General features: G+C 45.4%; 1 protein-coding gene across 1 annotated transcript; it reads left to right on the top strand.

The window, feature by feature from the left end:
* Window positions 1-3,730: 3,730 nt before the first annotated feature.
* On the top strand, window positions 3,731-11,176 carry ELK4 (ETS transcription factor ELK4). The gene is made up of 4 exons (XM_005428093.3): window positions 3,731-3,946; window positions 5,195-6,124; window positions 7,862-7,978; window positions 10,932-11,176. The coding sequence occupies exons 1-4, from the start codon at window positions 3,740-3,742 to the stop codon at window positions 11,028-11,030; spliced, it is 1,353 nt and encodes a 450-aa protein (XP_005428150.1). The 5' UTR covers window positions 3,731-3,739; the 3' UTR covers window positions 11,031-11,176.
* Window positions 11,177-18,549: the final 7,373 nt, after the last annotated feature.

Raw genomic sequence — 18,549 nt, 5'->3', positions numbered from 1 at the left:
AATATTATATATATATATATAAGACATATATATATAAAAAAAGTAATGATTGTAATAATAATATTGTTTTACAGAATATTTTACAGAATATTCTGTGCATCTCCAGCTGGATTCCAGACCAGCTGTGACCTGGGCAGCAATGCTTGGCTTGGGTCAGCTTGGAATTAAGAGCAAGGTGGAACTTCCTCAAGGAAGCATAACGCCAGTTCAGTTTTGGGGTGAAATCTGTGTGGATTTTTAGCAGGAGGGATGGGGAAAAATTTAAAAAAAAGCTTTGGGTCAGCTTGGAATGAAGAGCAAGGTGGAAATTCCTCAAGGGATGCATAACAGCAGTTCAATTTTGGGATGAAAGCTGTGTGGATTTTTAGCAGGAGGGATGGGGAAAAATATAAAAAGAAGTCTTGGATCAGCTTGGAGTTAACAGCAAGGTGGAACTTCCTCAAGGGAAGCAGCCCCATGAAATAACTAACACCAGCTCAATGCTGGGGTGAAAGCTGTGTGGATTTTTGCAGGAGGATGGGTGAAAATATATTTAAAAAACCGTTGGGTCAGCTTGGAATTAGCAGCAAGGTGGAATTTCCACAAGGGAAGCAGCCCCATGAAATAACACCAGTTCAATTCTGGGATGAAAGCTTTCAATTTTGGGATGAAACTGTGGATTTTTAGCAGGAGCTTGGCCATGGCAGTTGCTGTTAACAAAAGGATGGTGCTGGTAACAATGGGCAGCGGGGATGACCTTAGTGCAGCTCTGCTGAGTGTTGGGATGCAAGGTCACATTCCAAAGTCAGGAGCTTTATTTCTGAATTAATAGCAATACTCAGTGCAGTACGAGGAAAAAAAAAAAACAAAAAAAAAAGCCTTTGCCGCTGTGAAATCCTGTTGCTAATCTGATTTCCACGTTGCATCAGTTTGCTGCAGTGCTCGCAGAGCGCTGGAGATGAAGGCAGCGTGGGAATAGATGGCTCAGCTTGCTTTGCCTGCTCTCTCTGAGCACATCTCAGCGCTCCTGACAGCTCTGCTGAGCCGCGTCCTCGTGCTCTGCGCTCCGCCACGTGTGCCTGCATCATCCCCCTGGGTAACGCAGCCCTGGTGTGAAAAACGCCAGTCGCCTGTTTTCAGCGTTTTAATAGTGATAAAAATGGTTATAAAAATAGTAATACAGTCAGAGTAATGATAATTTGGACAATCGGGATTTAGGACAATATGAGACAACAAAGACAAAGAGCATGGATGTCTGGGTACCTTTTCTAGGCAGCAGGAAAAAGGACATGTTCTAACAAAAGGAGTAATCCTTAAGAGCAATGGTCTGTTGCATATTCATCCACTTCATCCATGATGCATAAATTCCATTCAAACACAGGATCCTGTCTGGTCAGTGTCAACTTTTTCACCTAATCCCCACAGCACCAAAGTGGCTGAACGGAGCTCATTTCTTCTTGTTAGGAAAGCAATAAATTCTTTTCTCTGAAAGATTTAGGTGTTCGGTGGTTGTTTATCTGATAAGAGTGTCTCCTTCATTTCTTAGAGAGAGAAAAAAGAAAAACAAACTACACTAAACCAGTTCTTATTGTGACTAAAAAAATTACTTTCTAATTACAAGACAACATTCACTATTCAAATGTTAACACAGCACTACTAATCAATACATCAAAATCCATTTGGTAAATATCTGCGTAGAGCCATCTAATATGCATTTCTCACACCTGGCATTCCCAGGCTGGGATCCTGGGGGGAAATGGCAGCACCAGGAGGTCCTGGAAGGGTTTTTAAGGTGTTTTCCTGATCCCTAAATCCTGTGTGGATCAGCTGGCCCAGCACAGAGAGGTGTGGGAAGAGTCTGGAAGCGCAGCCTCCAGTTTCTTCGAGTGCTGAGCAATTAATTTGGGCAAGCAGGGAGTTGTGCAGTAATTAACAGGGAGAGCACCTCGGGCCAGCCTCACCGGGGGGTGTGGGTGGCCTTCAGGTGGAGATTGTTCCTTGTAATTGCAGCAATTTACCCGCCCGGATCAATGTCACATCAGGCAGAGTGTGCCACGAGGCAGGGATTCTGCACAAGGGCTGAAATGCCCAAAAAGGTGCCCAAGAAGGTGCCATGCCCCGGGGCACCTCGTTTTCCCCAGAGCCCTGTGTGAACTGTCAGCTCTAATCCTGTGCCAGGGCTCCCTGAGTGCTCTGGCCACAGTTCCCTTCCTTATATAGGGCTGGCTAAGTGCTGGGCACTAATGAGATTGGAATAAAAGGCTTTGGGAGTAGGGATGAGCTGGCAGGGCAGGCTGGATCCCAGGGACATCACCCAGCACCAGCCTGGCTCCTGCTCCCTTTGCTTTGGAGCTTGGCGTTGGTGTTTGAATATCTTGGGATTAGTGTTTGAATATCAGACTCACCCAGATGGATCCCCTGGACCCCCTTTCCTAGGGGGAAAAATATAGTAAAATGTAGAAAAATATCCAATATTATGTATATCCAGTGTTGTTCACTATCCCAGAGCATTTTTGCAGTTTTTGTTTCACAGCAAGAAGTTTAATCTGTGTTGATTAAACAGTTCTGGACTAAGAGAATCTACAGGAAGTGCTGAATTAATATCCAGAATGATGAGCGTTCTGCTGAAAAATATTTGTGGAAATACTGTTTGGTGTAGTCAGAAATGGTAAAAAAAATAGGGAAAAATATAGTGTATATCCAATATTATATATATCCAGTGTTATTCACTATCCCAGAGCATTTTTCCTGTTTTTATTTTGCAGGAAGAAGTTTAATTTGTGTTGATGAAACAGTTCTGGACTAAGAGAATCTATAGGAGATGCTGAATTAATATTTTGCCTGGTTTAATTCCCGCTGTGTCTTATCCAGAATGATGAGTGTTCTGCTGAGAAATATTTGTGGAAATACTGTTTGGTGTAGTCAGAAATGATAAAATGTTACTTGCCTGGTCTATCCTTGATGCATCAACAACTTTAGAGCAGGAATCAACTGGCAGATACCAGTCCTAGAAAGTGCCAGCCTAAATCACTGATATCAGTCCTAGAAAGTGCCAGCCTAAATCATTGATATCAGTCCTAGAACGTCCCAGCCTAAATCATTGATGTGGGTAAGACATGGCAGAAATGGAGCAAAGGCCTGTTGGAATAACTTTAATTTAGTTTGGTGTTTACTCTCATTAGAAAAACCAGGGGTAATACCTGGAAAAGAAAGATTTGAAGGGAGATTGGGGTGATTGGGAGACTGAAAAGTGAGGGGGGATTGAGTTGTTTTGGCTCTGGCGTGTTCCTGGAGCTGAGCGGTTCCTGGTTGTGCTGTGCTCCCTGTGAGGTGCGAGCGGGAGGGGAAGGAGGAGGTGAGGGGGTGGTTTGATCCCTACCTGGCTGTACCTGAGCTCTTTCTCACAAAGCACCACAAGCCAGAGTGGGTGAACATGGAACAACTTGGAAACATTTTTTTTTTTTTTTTTTTGGGGGTAGTGACTCACTGCAACTTACCCAAAGTGACCTGATTTAGTTAAATGAGGCTAAATATAACCCATGTGAAAAGTACTGACATGTGGGAGGAGACGCCAGAGTTGGCACTCGGCCCCTCAGTTCTGCAGGGAACATCTTTCACGACTGGTGACTAATAATTTTTTACTCTTGCTGCCTTTGGAAATAACAATCCCCGCTCCATTTTTTTCACCCCCTTGTAGGGAGAGAGAGGAGGGAGAAATGCTCCAGGCTTAACCTCCCTTTGTGAATTGCAGCTCTCTGCTATGGACAGTGCCATCACCCTGTGGCAGTTCCTCCTCCAGCTGCTCCAAGAGCCCCAGAACAAGAACATCATCTGCTGGACCTCCAACGACGGGGAATTCAAGCTGCTGCAGGCAGAGGAGGTGGCCAGGCTCTGGGGGATCCGTAAGAACAAGCCCAGCATGAACTATGATAAACTCAGCCGGGCGCTGCGCTACTACTACGTGAAGGTAGGCTGGAAATCCTGCTCCAATCCTTATCCCTCTGAGCTAAGGAGCTTTGTTTCCTCCTCCTCCTCCTCCTCCTCCTTGCTGTGCCTCTGCCAGGTTGGAGGAAGTTGAGCTGCTTTGGTTAAAGGTGTTGGGTTGGTTTTTAATTTCATTTATCGCTGCGCTGTTTCCTCCTCGCTGGTTTGTTTTGGGAGGTTCTGGTGGCTTGGTGGCTTTGCTCACACAAATTTGCCTTTGGATTCTCATCCCCCTTCCAAAAATACACAGCCTTGCAAGGGTTAAAATCCAGGTAAAGCACAGGGAGAGGATGATGATGGAGAGCGTGAATATTGCACCATTTCCAGACCTTTTTGCAGCTTTCTCTTCACATTTATTTCTTTCAAAATAAACATTTTCCATCCCCTGACTATTTTTATTTTCTCTGTGTATTTCACCTTCACTCTGACCATTGTTTTCAGCCCAGCAGAGTAAGAAGCTTTTGTTTATCCAACATCTTGGAGTCTCACCTTTGTTTCCCTTTATCCCACGGCTGCTGCTCGTGTGCGAGTGGAGCAGATAAAAATAACCCCCAGTTTCTGAGGAGCCTCAGCCTGGAGCAGGTGGGAGGCTGCTGGTGTTCATTACTGGGTGCCACAAATCTGCTTTGGTACTGAGAGATCTCAGCAGCAATCAGGGAGTGAAAAATAAGGATAATTCCAAGTCCAGAGTGTGTGTGGCATTTCGCTGAGGAGCAAAACAAGTTTGACAGATGCTGTCCTGTGGTATTGAAATAACTGATGAGCCTGCATTCTGCTGACGAGTTCAGCTGCTTCTTTTCCTTTATTATCATCTTATTAAGAATAAAGGTGGTTTGATTTGAAGTGCAAGCTCTCAGTTCTGCAGTCCTGGAGAAACCCTTTAGCAAGTTCTTCTATTAAATTACCCCTGTGTACCCAGCTGAGTGATCCTTGCTGGGGGTAATGGGCATTTTTTGATGTTAAATAGGATTTCTTGGCAGTTTTTAGGCTGTTTTTAGTATGTTTAATGTCAGGTTAAGCTCACCTGTTGCAGTGTTTTGTCTGCCAGCTCCAAGAACAGAACTGGAACACTCAGGGTGTTTTTAAAACAGGAAAAGAAGAAACATTCTTTTTTTTTTTGGCTGAAAGATTACAGACTTTAATTCCTCTGCCTATTTTAGGCAGTGTTTGTAGGAAGAAAATTAATCTGAAGAAAGATCTAAATATACTTTTGCCTTCTTCTCCCCCCCAGAATATCATTAAGAAGGTGAATGGGAAGAAATTCGTGTACAAATTCGTGTCCTACCCGGAGATCCTGAACATGGATCCCCTCGTGGTGGGCCGGATCGAGGGGGACCCCGAAGTGCCCGGCTTTGGGGAGGTCACCAGCGCCCCCAAGGACGTGGAGAACTGTGGCAAGGAGAAATCCCAGTCCTGTGCTAAGTCCTCCAGCCGTAATGACTACATCCACTCAGGCCTGTACTCCTCCTTCACCCTCAACTCCCTCAACTCCTCCAGCGTGAAGCTCTTCAGGTCCATCAAGATCGAGAACCCGGCCGAGAAGCTGACGGAGAAGAAACCTCAGGACCCCACCCCTTCTGTCATCAAGTTTGTCACCATGCCCTCCAAAAAGCCGCCCTCTGCCCCCCTGGTCTCCACCACTTCAGCTGTGGCTGTCACCTCCACGGCTCCTGCCCCCCCCGCCGTGTCCTCCTCGCTCCCCCTGGGCTCTGAGGAGACTCTGCAGACCCTGGAGACTCTTGTGCTGCCCAAGCTGAGCGTCCCTGAAGCTCCTCCAGCACCTTTGCCAAACTTGAGCACCAGCTACACCCCGACCCCCCCCATTTCCTCAGTTTCCCCTGGCCTCCAGGTGCCCTCCACGCCGCCCTCGCCGCCCCTGAGCTCCAACCCCGACCTGGACATTGACACAGACATCGAATCTGTGACTTCCCAGCAGCTGGAGCAGGCCCAGAGCCTCCAGCACCAATCCCCAGAGCCCAAAGAGCAGCAGGATTCCGCTGGGCTGGAGAAGGAATTTGCCAATCACCTGTCCAGATCGAAAAAACCCAAAGGGCTGGAGCTGGCTCCCACTCTGGTCATCACAGGCAGTGATCCGAGTCCTCTGGGCATCCTGAGTCCTTCTCTCCCAACTGCTTCTCTTACTCCAGCACTTTTCTCTCAGGTGATCAAATCTCCTTCAATTCCCTTCCTGGTTTCTTTTTGTTTTGTTTAAACTAACAATAGTGATGATGTTATGCTTGAAAACAGCAAGTGGAAAATGAATAGTTCATTGTATGCAGAGGTTTGAAACTCAGGATGTCACTCCCTGGTTGTTTTTTGGTTGGGTTTTTTTTTTTTAATCGAACAAAAGTTTGGTGTTCATTCACCCCAAAGTGTGCCCAGGTGCTGGGCATGTGGAGGCAGAACCCAAACCAGCTGCAGCAGGATTTTGTAAACCTTGCCAGGGGAATACTGAATTATTCCTAAATCCTTCAGCTGGGCTTGAAAATCCTTCAAAACCAGCCCCACAGAGGTGCCTGCTGAGCTTTTTTTTTCCAGCATTTAGTTAAAGCCAAAGTCTTGTGAGCAAGCAGCAATAAGAGCAGCTGCTTAATTTGGTTGTTATCTTTGTGTGGGAAAGCTTTCATGTCTCATGGAAAACTTGGAAGGGAACTGAATCCGGCAGGGCTGTTAAATCATTCTGTATCTGTGCGATCTCTCCCCTGCAATAAATTGGGATTAGAACGAAACCATGGGGGAGCTGCTGGTTGAAAACTGAAGTGGCTGGAGACGGGGGGAAAAAGAAAAAAAACCAAAATACAAGTGGAGTTGTTCTTTTGGCACCCTGGGAAGTGCTTGGCTGGTGAGCCTGGAATATTCAGGAGCTGGATGGGAACTCCTTTTGTTGTTGCTGGCATTGTCAGTGGCACCAGCCTTGTGCCCATTATTTTGTTGGTTTTTTTTTTTTTTTTTCCCTTTTTAAATCCAGAATTCCCACTTTTCCAGAGTGCTGGATTGGAGGAGGAGCTGCTCTGCTGTGGCTTCCAGCAGGATTTGGGGGGGGTAAAAAAAGCAAAGGCTTGGATTGCTCAGTGAGGGGAGGGAGGGAGAGCTGGGTGGGGCTGGCAGGGAGGAGGAGGAGCGGGAGGAAGGAGGAGATGGGAGTTCTGGTACTGAGGGGGTGTTGTGGCTGGAATTCCAGGGGAAAGGCTGGAATTTCCCTGCTGGAATTCCATGGGAAAGGCTGGAATTCTATGGGAAAGGCCACAATTTCCCTGCTGGAATTCCACAGGAGAGGCTGGAAAAGCTGGAATTCCATGGACAAGGGCTGGAATTCTAGAGGAAAAGGTGGAATTCCAGGGGAAGGGCTGAAATTCCATGGGAAAAACTGGATTTCCACGAGGAAGGCTGGAATTCCATAGGGAAAGTTTGGAATTCCAGGGGAAAGGCTGGGATTTCCCTGTCCGGGGGAAAGGCTGGGATTCCACAGGGAAGCCTGGAATTCCAGAGGAAAGGCTGGATTTCCAGGGGAAAGGCTGGAATTTCCCTGCTGGAATTCCATGGGAAAGGCTGTAATTCTGTGGGAAGGCCTGAAATTCCAGGGGAAAGGCTGGAATTTCCCTGCTGGAATTCCATGGGAAAGGCTGTAATTCTGTGGGAAGGCCTGAAATTCCAGGGGAAAGGCTGGAATTTCCATACTGGAATTCTGTGGGGAAAGGCTGAAATTCTGTGGGAAGGCTGGAATTTCCCTGCTGGAATTCCTTAGGGAAAGGCTGGAATTCCTTGGGGAGAGGCTGGAATTTCCCTGCTGGAATTCCATGGGAAAAGCTGGAATTCCTTGTGGAAAGGCTGGAATTCAGTGTGAAAAGCTGGAATTTCCCTGTGAAGGGCTCTGACAGTTTCTGTCCTCCCTTTGCAGACTCCCATCCTGCTGACTCCCAGCCCTCTGCTCTCCAGCATCCACTTCTGGAGCACCCTGAGCCCCGTGGCGCCGCTGAGCCCTGCCCGCCTGCAAGGTGCTAACACCCTCTTCCAGGTGAGCCCATTGCCAGGGAGTCACATTGCCCAGGGATTCCCAGGGATTCCCATTCTCCAGGGATTCCCTTTTTCCAGAGATTCCATTTTTCCCAGGGAGTCCCATTCTTCAGGGAGTCCCATTCTCCAGGGATTCTCATTCTCCAGGGATTCCCATTCTCCAGGGATTCCCAGGGATTCCCCTTTTCCGGGGATTCCCCTTTTCCAGGGATTCTCCAGGGATTCTCCAGGGATTCTCCTTTCCCAGGGTTTCCCATTCTCCCAGGGATTCCCGTTGTCCAGGGATTCCCATTGGCCAGGGATTCCCAGGGGTTCCATTTTTCCCAGGGAGTCCCATTTCCCAGGGATTCCCATTCTCCCAGGGATTCCCATTTTCCAGGAATTCCCAGGGATTCCCATTCTCCAGGGATTCTCAGGGGTTCCCATTCTCCAGGGGGGATATTTATTCCAGGGATTCCCATTCTCCAGGGATTCCCATTTCCCAGGGACTCCCAGGGATTCCCCTTCCCCAGGGATTCCATTTTCCCTAGGGATTCCATTTTCCCCAGGGATTCCCATTTCTCAGGGAGTCCCATTTTCCAGGTGAGTCCCATTGTCCAGGGATTCCCATTCTCCAGGGATTCCCATTCTCCCAGGGATTCCCCTTTCCCAGGGTTTCCCATTCTCCAGGGATTCCCAGGGATTCCCATTGTCCAGGGATTCCCAGGGATTCTCATGTTCCAGGGATTCCCATTTTCCAGATGAGTCCCATGCCCAGGGATTCTCCAGGGATTCCCATTCTCCAGGGATTCCCAGGGATTCCCATGTTTCAGGGATTCCATTTCCCCAGGGATTCCATTTTCCCCAGGGATTCCCATTTCCCAGGGATTCCCATTTCCCAGGGATTCTCATTTTCCAGGGATTCCCAGGGATTCCCATTCTCCAGGGATTCCCATTCTCCCAGGGATTCCCCTTTCCCAGGGTTTCCCATTCTCCAGGGATTCCCATGTTTCAGGGATTCCCCTTCCCCAGGGATTCCATTTTCCCTAGGGATTCCATTTTCCCCAGGGATTCCCATTTCTCAGGGAGTCCCATTTTCCAGGTGGATCCCATTGTCCAAGGATTCCCATTTTCCAGGGATTCTCCAGGGATTCCCCTTTCCCAGGGTTTCCCATTCTCCCAGGGATTCCCATTTTTCCCAGGCATTCCCATTCCCTTCCTCTCGCAATCTCTGCTGCCCACAGTGACCCTGAGATACCTCCAAGCTTCTTTTTCCCAGCCCAGCAATCAAAGAAGGAATCAGGACTTTTCTGTCCTCATTCTCAAGGTTGTTTATCGTTTCTTATCTATCAAATTCTTTCTCTGACCCGCTGAGATCTGTCTGGCAGATCAGTTATCTTTTTATACTAAAAACTATGTGTACAATATTTAAAATAACTTCCCAATACCTATCACCTATCATTATTTAGCATTATTTGCCCAGTGCCTATTATTATTTACCATAATTTCCCAGTACCTATCACCTATGTTAGACAATGAGCTTCTACTCTAAACCAATCTAAAAATGCCAACATCACCCAGAAGATGGAGGCCAAGAAGAAAAAGGACAAGGCACACCCAAATTCCTCCATCTCCCATTCTAAAAACCTCAAAAAATCGATTTTTCACCCTGTGATAAATTCACTGTCATTCTACTTAAACTTTCTTGACTTGTAAATCTTCATAGAAGGTTGGGAATTTTTTCCAAGGGCTAAATCAAAGGCACGGGGGTCTGGGGCTCTGTGCCAAGCTCTCTGAGCCCCCCAGGGCAGCCAGAGGAATTTCCTGGGCTCCAGCACCTGCAGGGATCATTTATTCCCAATATTTGCAGCAGAAATAAACCAGGAATTGTCGTTTCCTACCCCCTGTTGTAGCATTAATTTTATTTTTTTACCCAGTTTTATTTCAGGATATTGTAAATGTTGGTGTTTCAGGAATGGTTGAAGTTAACTGCAGCACAGGCTGCTTTAGAGAGAGATTATTTTTCTTTTTTAGGTCTGTTCTTCCTGTAAAAATTTCCTCCCTGTAACTTTTTTTTTGGTTGAGATTTTCCTGAATTTTAGAAATTTTCCACTCTATTCATTGCTCCAGTCATTCCTGATGAAAAATATTACTTAATCTCACAACTAAAAATATTCATTAATCTCACAATCAAAAATATTAATTAATCTCACAACTAATGAGGAGGAATAGTGTGTGTTTGATCTCTGTGCTGATGTGTGGCACAGTTTTTGATGATTTTTATGGAAGAAATCCATAAAATTCACCCCTGTGAGGGTGGTGAAATTGCCCAGGGAAGCTGTGGCTGCTCCTGGGTCCCTGGAAGTGTCCAAGGCCAGGGTATTTTTTACTATATAGGAAAAAAATCCACTATATTTAAGAATAAAATCCTCTTTTAGTTGTAATTCTCATGTTTTTCCCTCACACTTCCACTCTGGCACTGGAATTACCACATTTGCTGCCTGAATTTGCTGTGGCCAAGGGTAGAACTTAACCAATTTAATTAAAGTTTTATTTAATTTCTTTGAAATTAAAGAATTTAATGAAATCTTCTGGGTTGGGATCTGTCGTCTCCGTGGAGATGAAGGAAGTTCCTCATCTGTACCATGAGGAAAGAGAATAAACAAGGAGGGCTGGAATGACAATGGCTATTTCAGCTTGGAAACAGCTGATAATTAATTAACTGGGGGGTAATTTAGACACTGTTTTCCTCAGAACCTGGATTAAAATCACATTTTCATGAGGATATGGGGTCACTGTGACACCGCTTGGCATTAAAAAATAAATTAAAAGTGAGAAGCCAAGAGCATCCTTGAAATCTGGGATGCTTTGCTTTGTTTTGTTGTTACATTTGGGGTTTTTTTTTGCCTTTCTTTGTGCACAGATATGGGAGGAACATTGAATTAAAGTGGTTTTTTTTTTGTTTTATCTCTTAGTTTCCATCCGTGCTGAACAGTCACGGCCCGTTTACCCTGTCTGGACTGGATGGACCCTCCACCCCCGGCCCCTTTTCCCCAGATCTGCAGAAGACATAGCACATGGAATTCCTGCACAAGGACACAGCGGCCAGCAAGGCAAGGATGGGACATCTCCCTTCAACCACCTTTTTGTAAAACGAGCAGTTTGTAATTCCACAGAGATTCTCAACAGTCCGAGTTGGAGTTGTTGCCATTCCCCAATCCAAAAACAAACAAACAAACAAAAAAGCCTTTTTTGAGCAGAAATTCCCCATTTTTTTTGGAAGAACCCAGGTTGGGAATGTATATGCAAACGCCTTAATAGGAGCTACAGCTCCAGTTTCTTCTCCTCCTCGCTTTGGAAGGTTTTTTCCCTCGTTGTCCAAAAGGAATTTTGGGTGATGTTGCAGCAACTGACCCTGCACTGACTGCAGCAAACAGCACCAGAGGAGGCTTTTCTCTGTCCCTCTTGGAGAAAAAACAAAAACAAAAACAAACAAAACCCCTCTGTTCTTCTGCTTCCTGTGCAAGGAGAACCCTGAATCCTGATGGAAGCTGGAATTCCAGGAAAAGCTTGGGAATGGGGTGTGTGCTGCCAGCTCTGCCCTGGGGGCACCACAACTTGTGCAGCGACTAAAGCACCAGGGCTTTTCTGCTGCCCTTGTCTCTATTTTTATTTTATTCTTTTGCAGGGAGAATTTTTTTTTTTCAAGGATTTATTCCAAGTTTATATCCAGGACAATTCCGTGGAGCCCCTGGGAGAGGAGGTGGGGCTGGATTTTGGATGTTTCCCTTCCCATGAGCGGTGGGATGAGCTCCTTTCATTTCTCACAGAGTTTCAATGCTGGAGTCCAAACATTTCTTGTGCCACAGCCTGGGAGCTCCCTGCTGGATCAGCAGGATGGGAGGATTTTCCCTGCAGTTTTGGGGGGTTTTTCCTGCAGTTTTGGGGGATTTCCCCTGAGTTTTTGGGGGATTTTCCCCTTGGTTTTTAGGGGAGGTTGCTGCCTGACTGCAATTCCAGAGCCCAGCAACATCCCAGCATTAGTGTTGCTCTTCTTTCCCCACAGTTCTGGAAAAGTTTCCTGCTTTTCCCCACGTGGAAAAGCTCCTCTTTTGCCAGCTGTTACCCCAAGTTTTGCAGTGGAGCTGTTGATTTTGGTTTGGTTTTTTTTTTTGGCCCCAAACCAGGCTGAGGGGTTCCATGGGGTTTAACCTCGTGGTAAATCTGTTTTCACCTCCTTGGTGCCCTGGATTAATGATGCAGGATTGTTTTCCAGAGCCGTTTGGAGGCGAGATGGAATTTGTAGGTGGGTTTTTTTTACACCTCAGGAGGCCTTTTAAGAAAACTGAGGGGTGAAAAAATGAGAGCTGCTGCTCTCTGAGCCCCTCAGTCTGGGTGTGTTGGGCTGTGGCTCCGTGTCCTTCCACATTCGGGGCATCTGATGTCAGGCAGCAACTTCTGCCTTTGAGTTGGGGCTGGCAGAGGATCTTCCCCATAAAATATTCCCAGAAAACAGATGGAGACATCTCTTTGCTTCAGCATCCTCCGAGCTGCCACGAGCAGAGGAAGATTTTCCCCTGTCCAGCACGAGGAGCTGACAGAGTTTGCTGTAAATACTGCACCTATTCCGTGGAGAAGTGGTGAACTCAAACTTTTCCAGAGGTTTTTTTGGTTTTTTTCCTTCTACCACTTTTGCAGGCTTGGAATTCCCTTTAAAAGCCACAACACCCAGGACTTTTCTTTTCCTGCAGTGATGTTCCCTTTCTATATCCTGACATTGAGAAAAAAACAAACCACTTTTGTGCGTTCCTGATGTGACACCTGGGACAGGTGGGTGGAACATTTTTGGGTTTTTTTTGGGGCATTGTTCACCTGCCCAGGGGAAAAGTGGGAGAAAAAAAATATTCCTTTTTCAGGTGGAGAAGCAGGGAGTGAGCTCATGGAGTGACCTGTCTTCCTGTTGGCTCCTGTCAGAGGCAAAAAATGCTTCACATTCAGACATCAGCAGATGCAGGAGGAAATTCCTGCACCAGCAGCTCTTAGAATGTGCAATATTGACCTTTATTTTTTTTTTTTTCAATTTTATTTTTTATTTTTGAAATGCAGAAGCGAAGCTGCAGGTGATCATGAAGAGCAGGCATCTGGAATTTTTTTTATTTTGGTTTGCATGTTTGGAGCCTGCTCTGGGAAGTTTCTAGAGCTATGTATAAATAGCAGCACTTTGCTTGGTTCAGGTTGGCCAATTTTATGCCTACCAAATACTTGGACTTTTGACATTTGCAGGCTGGGATTCTAATTGAAAATTCATGAATGAGCACTAAAAACTTGCAATTTAATTGCTTCCCTTCCCCCTTGTTCCCCTTGTGGAAAAAAGCCAAGTTTAGCTGTTGAAAATTTGTGCACTTAATTCTTTGTGGGCTTTTATAGCTTTGGGCAGAGGGTCAAGCCCAAAAAAATAAATGTTCTTTGTGGGCTCCTGCTCCTCTCCAAGAAGCTTCCCAAAATTGCTGTGCCACAGAGATCCAGGTTTTCCTGTGGAAATGCAGCCTGGATGGGAAAGTTTCCACCAGGTAAAACAGGAAAAAAAACAAAAAAAATGAGGCAGGAAAAAAATCAGTGTGGACAGGATGATGGAAAAGGGAGAGGAGCAGCTTTTGCTGCCTTTTCTCCACTGCAGTTTTCAGGTCACTGAAGGGAATATTTCCTCGTTCCAAAGGGAGCTGCCAGCTTTTCCTGGGTCACATTCCTGACAGAGGCTCCCTCTGTCACCTGCTGGTTCTTTAGGTCACTTCAGGAGCACTTTTGTGCAGCTCCTCACAATTTGTTTTTAATTTAGCCTAAGGCAGGTGGGGTTAGAGTAGGTTCTGTTTTAGTTCTGTACCGTGGTGATTTAAAAAAAAGCAAAAAAAAAAAAAATTTTTAAAAATGCAGCATTACAGAAGCTTTTTTTCTTAGGTTCCTGTTGCTGGAGTAGCTTTGGTTTTGTGGAATGTTTGGTGATTTTTGCATCAGTTTGTGCCTGGCTGGCTTGGGTTATGTAGAAGGTCAAAGAATTTTGGTAGGAGATAAGAACCCAGCACCTTCCCCAGCTCCTGGATTTGGGAATAAACCCCTCATGCTGGTCACACATGGAACCCAAAGATTCAAAAAAACTGGTGGGATTTAGGGAATCCTGGAAGCTGAACTCGTGTCTTGCTTCTGGAAATCTCTTTGTTGTTGGTTTATTTTTCCATGGGGAGCTGGTGCTGCTGCTGCCTGCCTCTGTTTGGGATCCTGGATTTCCAGGGTTCCTGGCAGGAGCAGCTCATGGAAGCAGAAAAATGTCCCATGGTTATGGAGCCCTTGATGTTCTGTCATTCCTGGGAGGGTGATCCTGGTTAAAAGAGGGTGATGGAGGAATTTTGGGAGTGTTTTTTAGCAGCAGCTTTAGGTTTAGAGCTTTGTTTCAGACCTGTCCTCAGCAGGGGATGCAATTCCTGTGCCCAGATTTTGGCACATTCAAGCTCTGTTTGCAATAGGTCAGGGAGCGATAAAATCCCTGAGGTTGGACAATTCCTTATTTTCTCTTGGAGCATCCCCAGGCTTCATTATCCATGGAATCTTTGGGATAAAATGTGCCAGATTTTGGCACATTTGGCAGATTCAGTGCCAGATTTTGGCACATTCAAGCTCTGTTTGCAATAGATCAGGGAGGGATAAAACCCCTGGGGTTGGACAATTCTTTATTTTCACTTAGGGCATCCCAAGGTTCCTTGGAATCTTTGGGATAAAATCCCTGAGGTTGGACAATTCCTTATTTTCATTTGGAGCATCCCCAGGCTTCAGAATCCATGGAATCTTTGGGATAAAACCCCTGGGGTTGGACAATTCTTTATTTTCACTTAGGGCATCCCAAGGTTCCTTGGAATCTTTGGGATAAAATCCCTGAGGTTGGACAATTCCTTATTTTCATTTGGAGCATCCCCGATAAAATCCCTGAGGTTGGACAATTCCTTATTTTCATTTGGAGCATCCCCAGGCTTCAGAATCCATGGAATCTTTGGGATAAAACCCCTGGGGTTGGACAATTCTTTATTTTCACTTAGGGCATCCCAAGGTTCCTTGGAATCTTTGGGATAAAATCCCTGAGGTTGGACAATTCCTTATTTTCATTTGGAGCATCCCCAGGCTTCATTATCCATGGAATCTTTGGGGTAAAATCTCTGGGGTTGGATGATTCCTTATTTTTCTTCACTTTAGCATCTCCAGGCTTCATTATCCGTGGAGTCTTTGGGATAAAATGTGCCAGATTTTGGCACATTTGGCAGATTCAGTGCCAGATTTTGGCACATTCAAGCTCTGATTTGCAATAGGTCAGGAAGGGATAAAACCCCTGGGGTTGGACAACTCCTTTTGTTTTTTTTTTTTTGTTCACTTGGAGCATCCCAAAGCTTCAGAATCCATGGAATCTTTGGGGTAAAATCCCTGGGATTGGACAATTCCTTGTTGTCACTTCGAGCAATCCCAGGCTTCATTATCCATGGAATCTTTGGGATAAAACCCCTGGGGTTGGACAACTCCTTTTGTTTTTTTTTTTTTGTTCACTTGGAGCATCCCAAAGCTTCAGAATCCATGGAATCTTTGGGGTAAAATCCCTGGGATTGGACAATTCCTTGTTGTCACTTCGAGCATCTCCAGGCTTCATTATCCATGGAATCTTTGGGGGTGCTGGGTGGTGTGTGAGCACAGAAAGGCTTTGGTTGGGATCATTTCCTCCTCTGATGCATTTTCAGACGTCAGCTGTCTCACAAACGGAACGTTTTGGGTTTCTAATGTTGATTCTGCAGTTGAACCTCTCCCATTTTTAAGGCAGATTTATTTTCAGTCCATGTCAGTGTCAGCTCTGGAAATCAGCCTCAGCCAGTGGGGCAGGGAGTGTTGTTAAAATCCACAGGGACTTAAAAACTTCTGAGTTTTGGGTGACTGTTTTGGTTTGTTTCCTTTCTCAGCTCTGTGAGGAATAGAATCTGGATTTGGAAGAGTAGAAATGAGGAAAAAAAAGAGAAAACAAGAGACCTTTTGGCCTCTGAGGTGGTGGGATGGGGTGGTTTTGTCTTAAAAATCAGAGTGGGGTTTTGCAAGAGGCACAAGAGCCCAAAATTCTTGAATATTCACTCAGGATGTTTGATGAGGCTGGTGCTGCCTAACCAGAGGCGTTTGTGGGTTGATTGGGAGTTAATTAAGCAGCAATTAGCAGTGGCTGTTGAGTGGGAGCAGATCCAGGGGAGGGGAAGATTTTGGGGTCAAATGCAGTTAATCCCAAAAGTTTTATGTCCCTTTGCCTTGGGGAATGCTCCTTCCCCTCTGGTTTTAGAGCTGAGAAGTTGATTTGGAATAACAAAGCTGGGAAAAAATTTAAAAAAAAGAAAATTCTAGGGAGACACAGCAAGCAGTCCTGTGTGAGATCAGGGCAGCTGGAATTCATCTGGGGGTGAATCTTTTTCCAGCAGGAATTCTGGGAGGCCAAAATCCTGGGAATCAGCACACACATCCAGCAGCAGCTGCTCCAAACTCCCTGGGCTGGGCAGCTTTTTTGTGTCTTGGAGGGATTTAAACCCATTTAAATGCATTTAAATAAATTTAAATCAATTTTTAGCTCCCCCATCCAGCTGTGTGCGTTGTCCTGTTCATTCCTGGAGTGCACATCTGGGTTGGGAAGGTGATTTTGGCAGCTGCTCCAACTTCCCTGAGCTGGGCTGGGCAGTTTTTTTGTGTCTTGGAGGGATTTTAAATCAATTTAAATCAATTTTATAGCCAGTCCCATCCAGCCCTGTGTGCCAGTGTTGTCCTGTTCATCCCTGATGATTTTTGGGGCACAGAATTCCACTGGGGAGGGGAGAGGTGGCTCTGGGCACAGAGAAATCCTTGGGAATGGAACCAAATCTTCCTCCAGAGCAATTTTAATTTAAAACCTGACTGATTTTACTCAGGAGGGCAAAACAGAGGAGCCACGAGGGCAGTGCTGCCCATTTTTTGTCAGGATTCCCTGAAGGCCTTGGAGCAGAAAGGTGAAATTTTGGGTTTGGTGTCAGTAAATCCTGTTTTTATTCTAAAATCCTGGATTTTATTCCTGCCTTTTATGCCAGGAACAAGCAGGAATCAGAAAAAATGTGTTCCCTGCAGGTTGTTTTTCTGTCTGACCACAGGTGGGCAAGGCCTGTTTATCCCTGGATATTCCAACACTTCCCTGTTGGAACAACAGAATATCTGCTTCCTATAAATTATTTTGGAACAAAACCACCCTAAACCCGGCAAAAAAAAAAAAAAATTTGTTTCCACCTCCCAAAGAAAGCAGCAGATTTTGCTTGTGGAGCTCTTCCAGGCCCTGATGAGAAGCACACTCAGAGCTGAAAAATTGTAATTTTTTTTGGTTTTTAGATTCCTCAGTGTTGAAGTCTGCCTGGAGCACACGTGGGTCATGCCTGGCAGGATGTGTTCCCAAAAAGCCACATAAATATCCCCATCCTCCCTCTGAGCAGATTGTGCACTCTGCAGTGGCCACTTTGAAATATTTTGCACTCCCTTGGGAAGTTTTTTTTGGGGTGTTTTCTTCTCTTTTAGCCCTCAAATCAATCCTGCACTCGTGAGTTGCCAAAGGTTTATTTTTGACGTCGTTGGTTGCCACATCTCGTGAAAAAAAAGGGGAAAAAAAAATGTTTTAAATGTGGTTTTGAGTAGTTTTGTGTGCATGGAACAAAAGTTTGGGGTTGATTGCAAAGATTTCTCGGCGAGGTTGTGTTGTGGGAGGTTTTCATCTCAATCAGGGGTGGAGCAGGAGAATCCTGAGCCTTTGGAAATCAGGGATCTGAGAGGAGCCAGTCAGGAGAGGCTGCGGCTGATTGCAGAGCCCATTTCAGCAGTGCTGTACCAATAACTGGAAGCTGTTGTTGTTTGTTTTGATTTTATTTTTTTTTCCTTTCCTTTAGGGTGATTTTTCTGTGTTTTAGGAGGGCTGTGCATGGTTCCTGGAGTGTTGCTGTGTGCTGGGGTGTGGGGGGCTCCCATTTCCCAACCCCTGGCTTTGCTCTCAGCTCCTTGGGATGGCTTTTGGGGCTGTATTTTTATTTTAATTTTAATTTTTATTTTTTCCCTAGCATGTCCTAACCCCCTCCAAGCTTTAAAACTGCTTCCTAGAATTGTGTTGACTTTTATTTTTTTTTTTGTTTTTGTTATTGTGCCGTTGTTCAGTTGCACAGTTTTTTCTATATAAAATATACTTTGGAAACGTTTCATTCTCTGTGAACAGGGTTGAGATTTATTCTTTGTAGCTTTGAAAAAAGATCCTAAAATTCCCTTTTCCAACCTGTTTTGTAGCCTGTTGCAGTGTTACCAGATGGCCTTATGTACGTCACAGTGCTTTGTGATGGGTACAGTAGCACATTTAATGCTTCTTCCCCTCTGTTTTTTAGAGCTGAGAAGTTGATTTGGAATAATAAAGCTGAAAAACAAAAAAAAAAAAGGGAGAAAAAAAAAAAATTCCAGGGAAACACACAGTGGTCGTGTCCCCTAAAGGAGATCAGGGCAGCTGGAATTCATCATCATCCTTTACCAGCA

This window comes from Geospiza fortis, unplaced genomic scaffold, assembly GCF_000277835.1.
Source record: "Geospiza fortis unplaced genomic scaffold, GeoFor_1.0 scaffold391, whole genome shotgun sequence".
In the NCBI taxonomy this organism is placed as follows: Eukaryota; Metazoa; Chordata; class Aves; order Passeriformes; family Thraupidae; genus Geospiza; species Geospiza fortis.
This window is presented reverse-complemented; position numbering and strand designations above follow the sequence as displayed.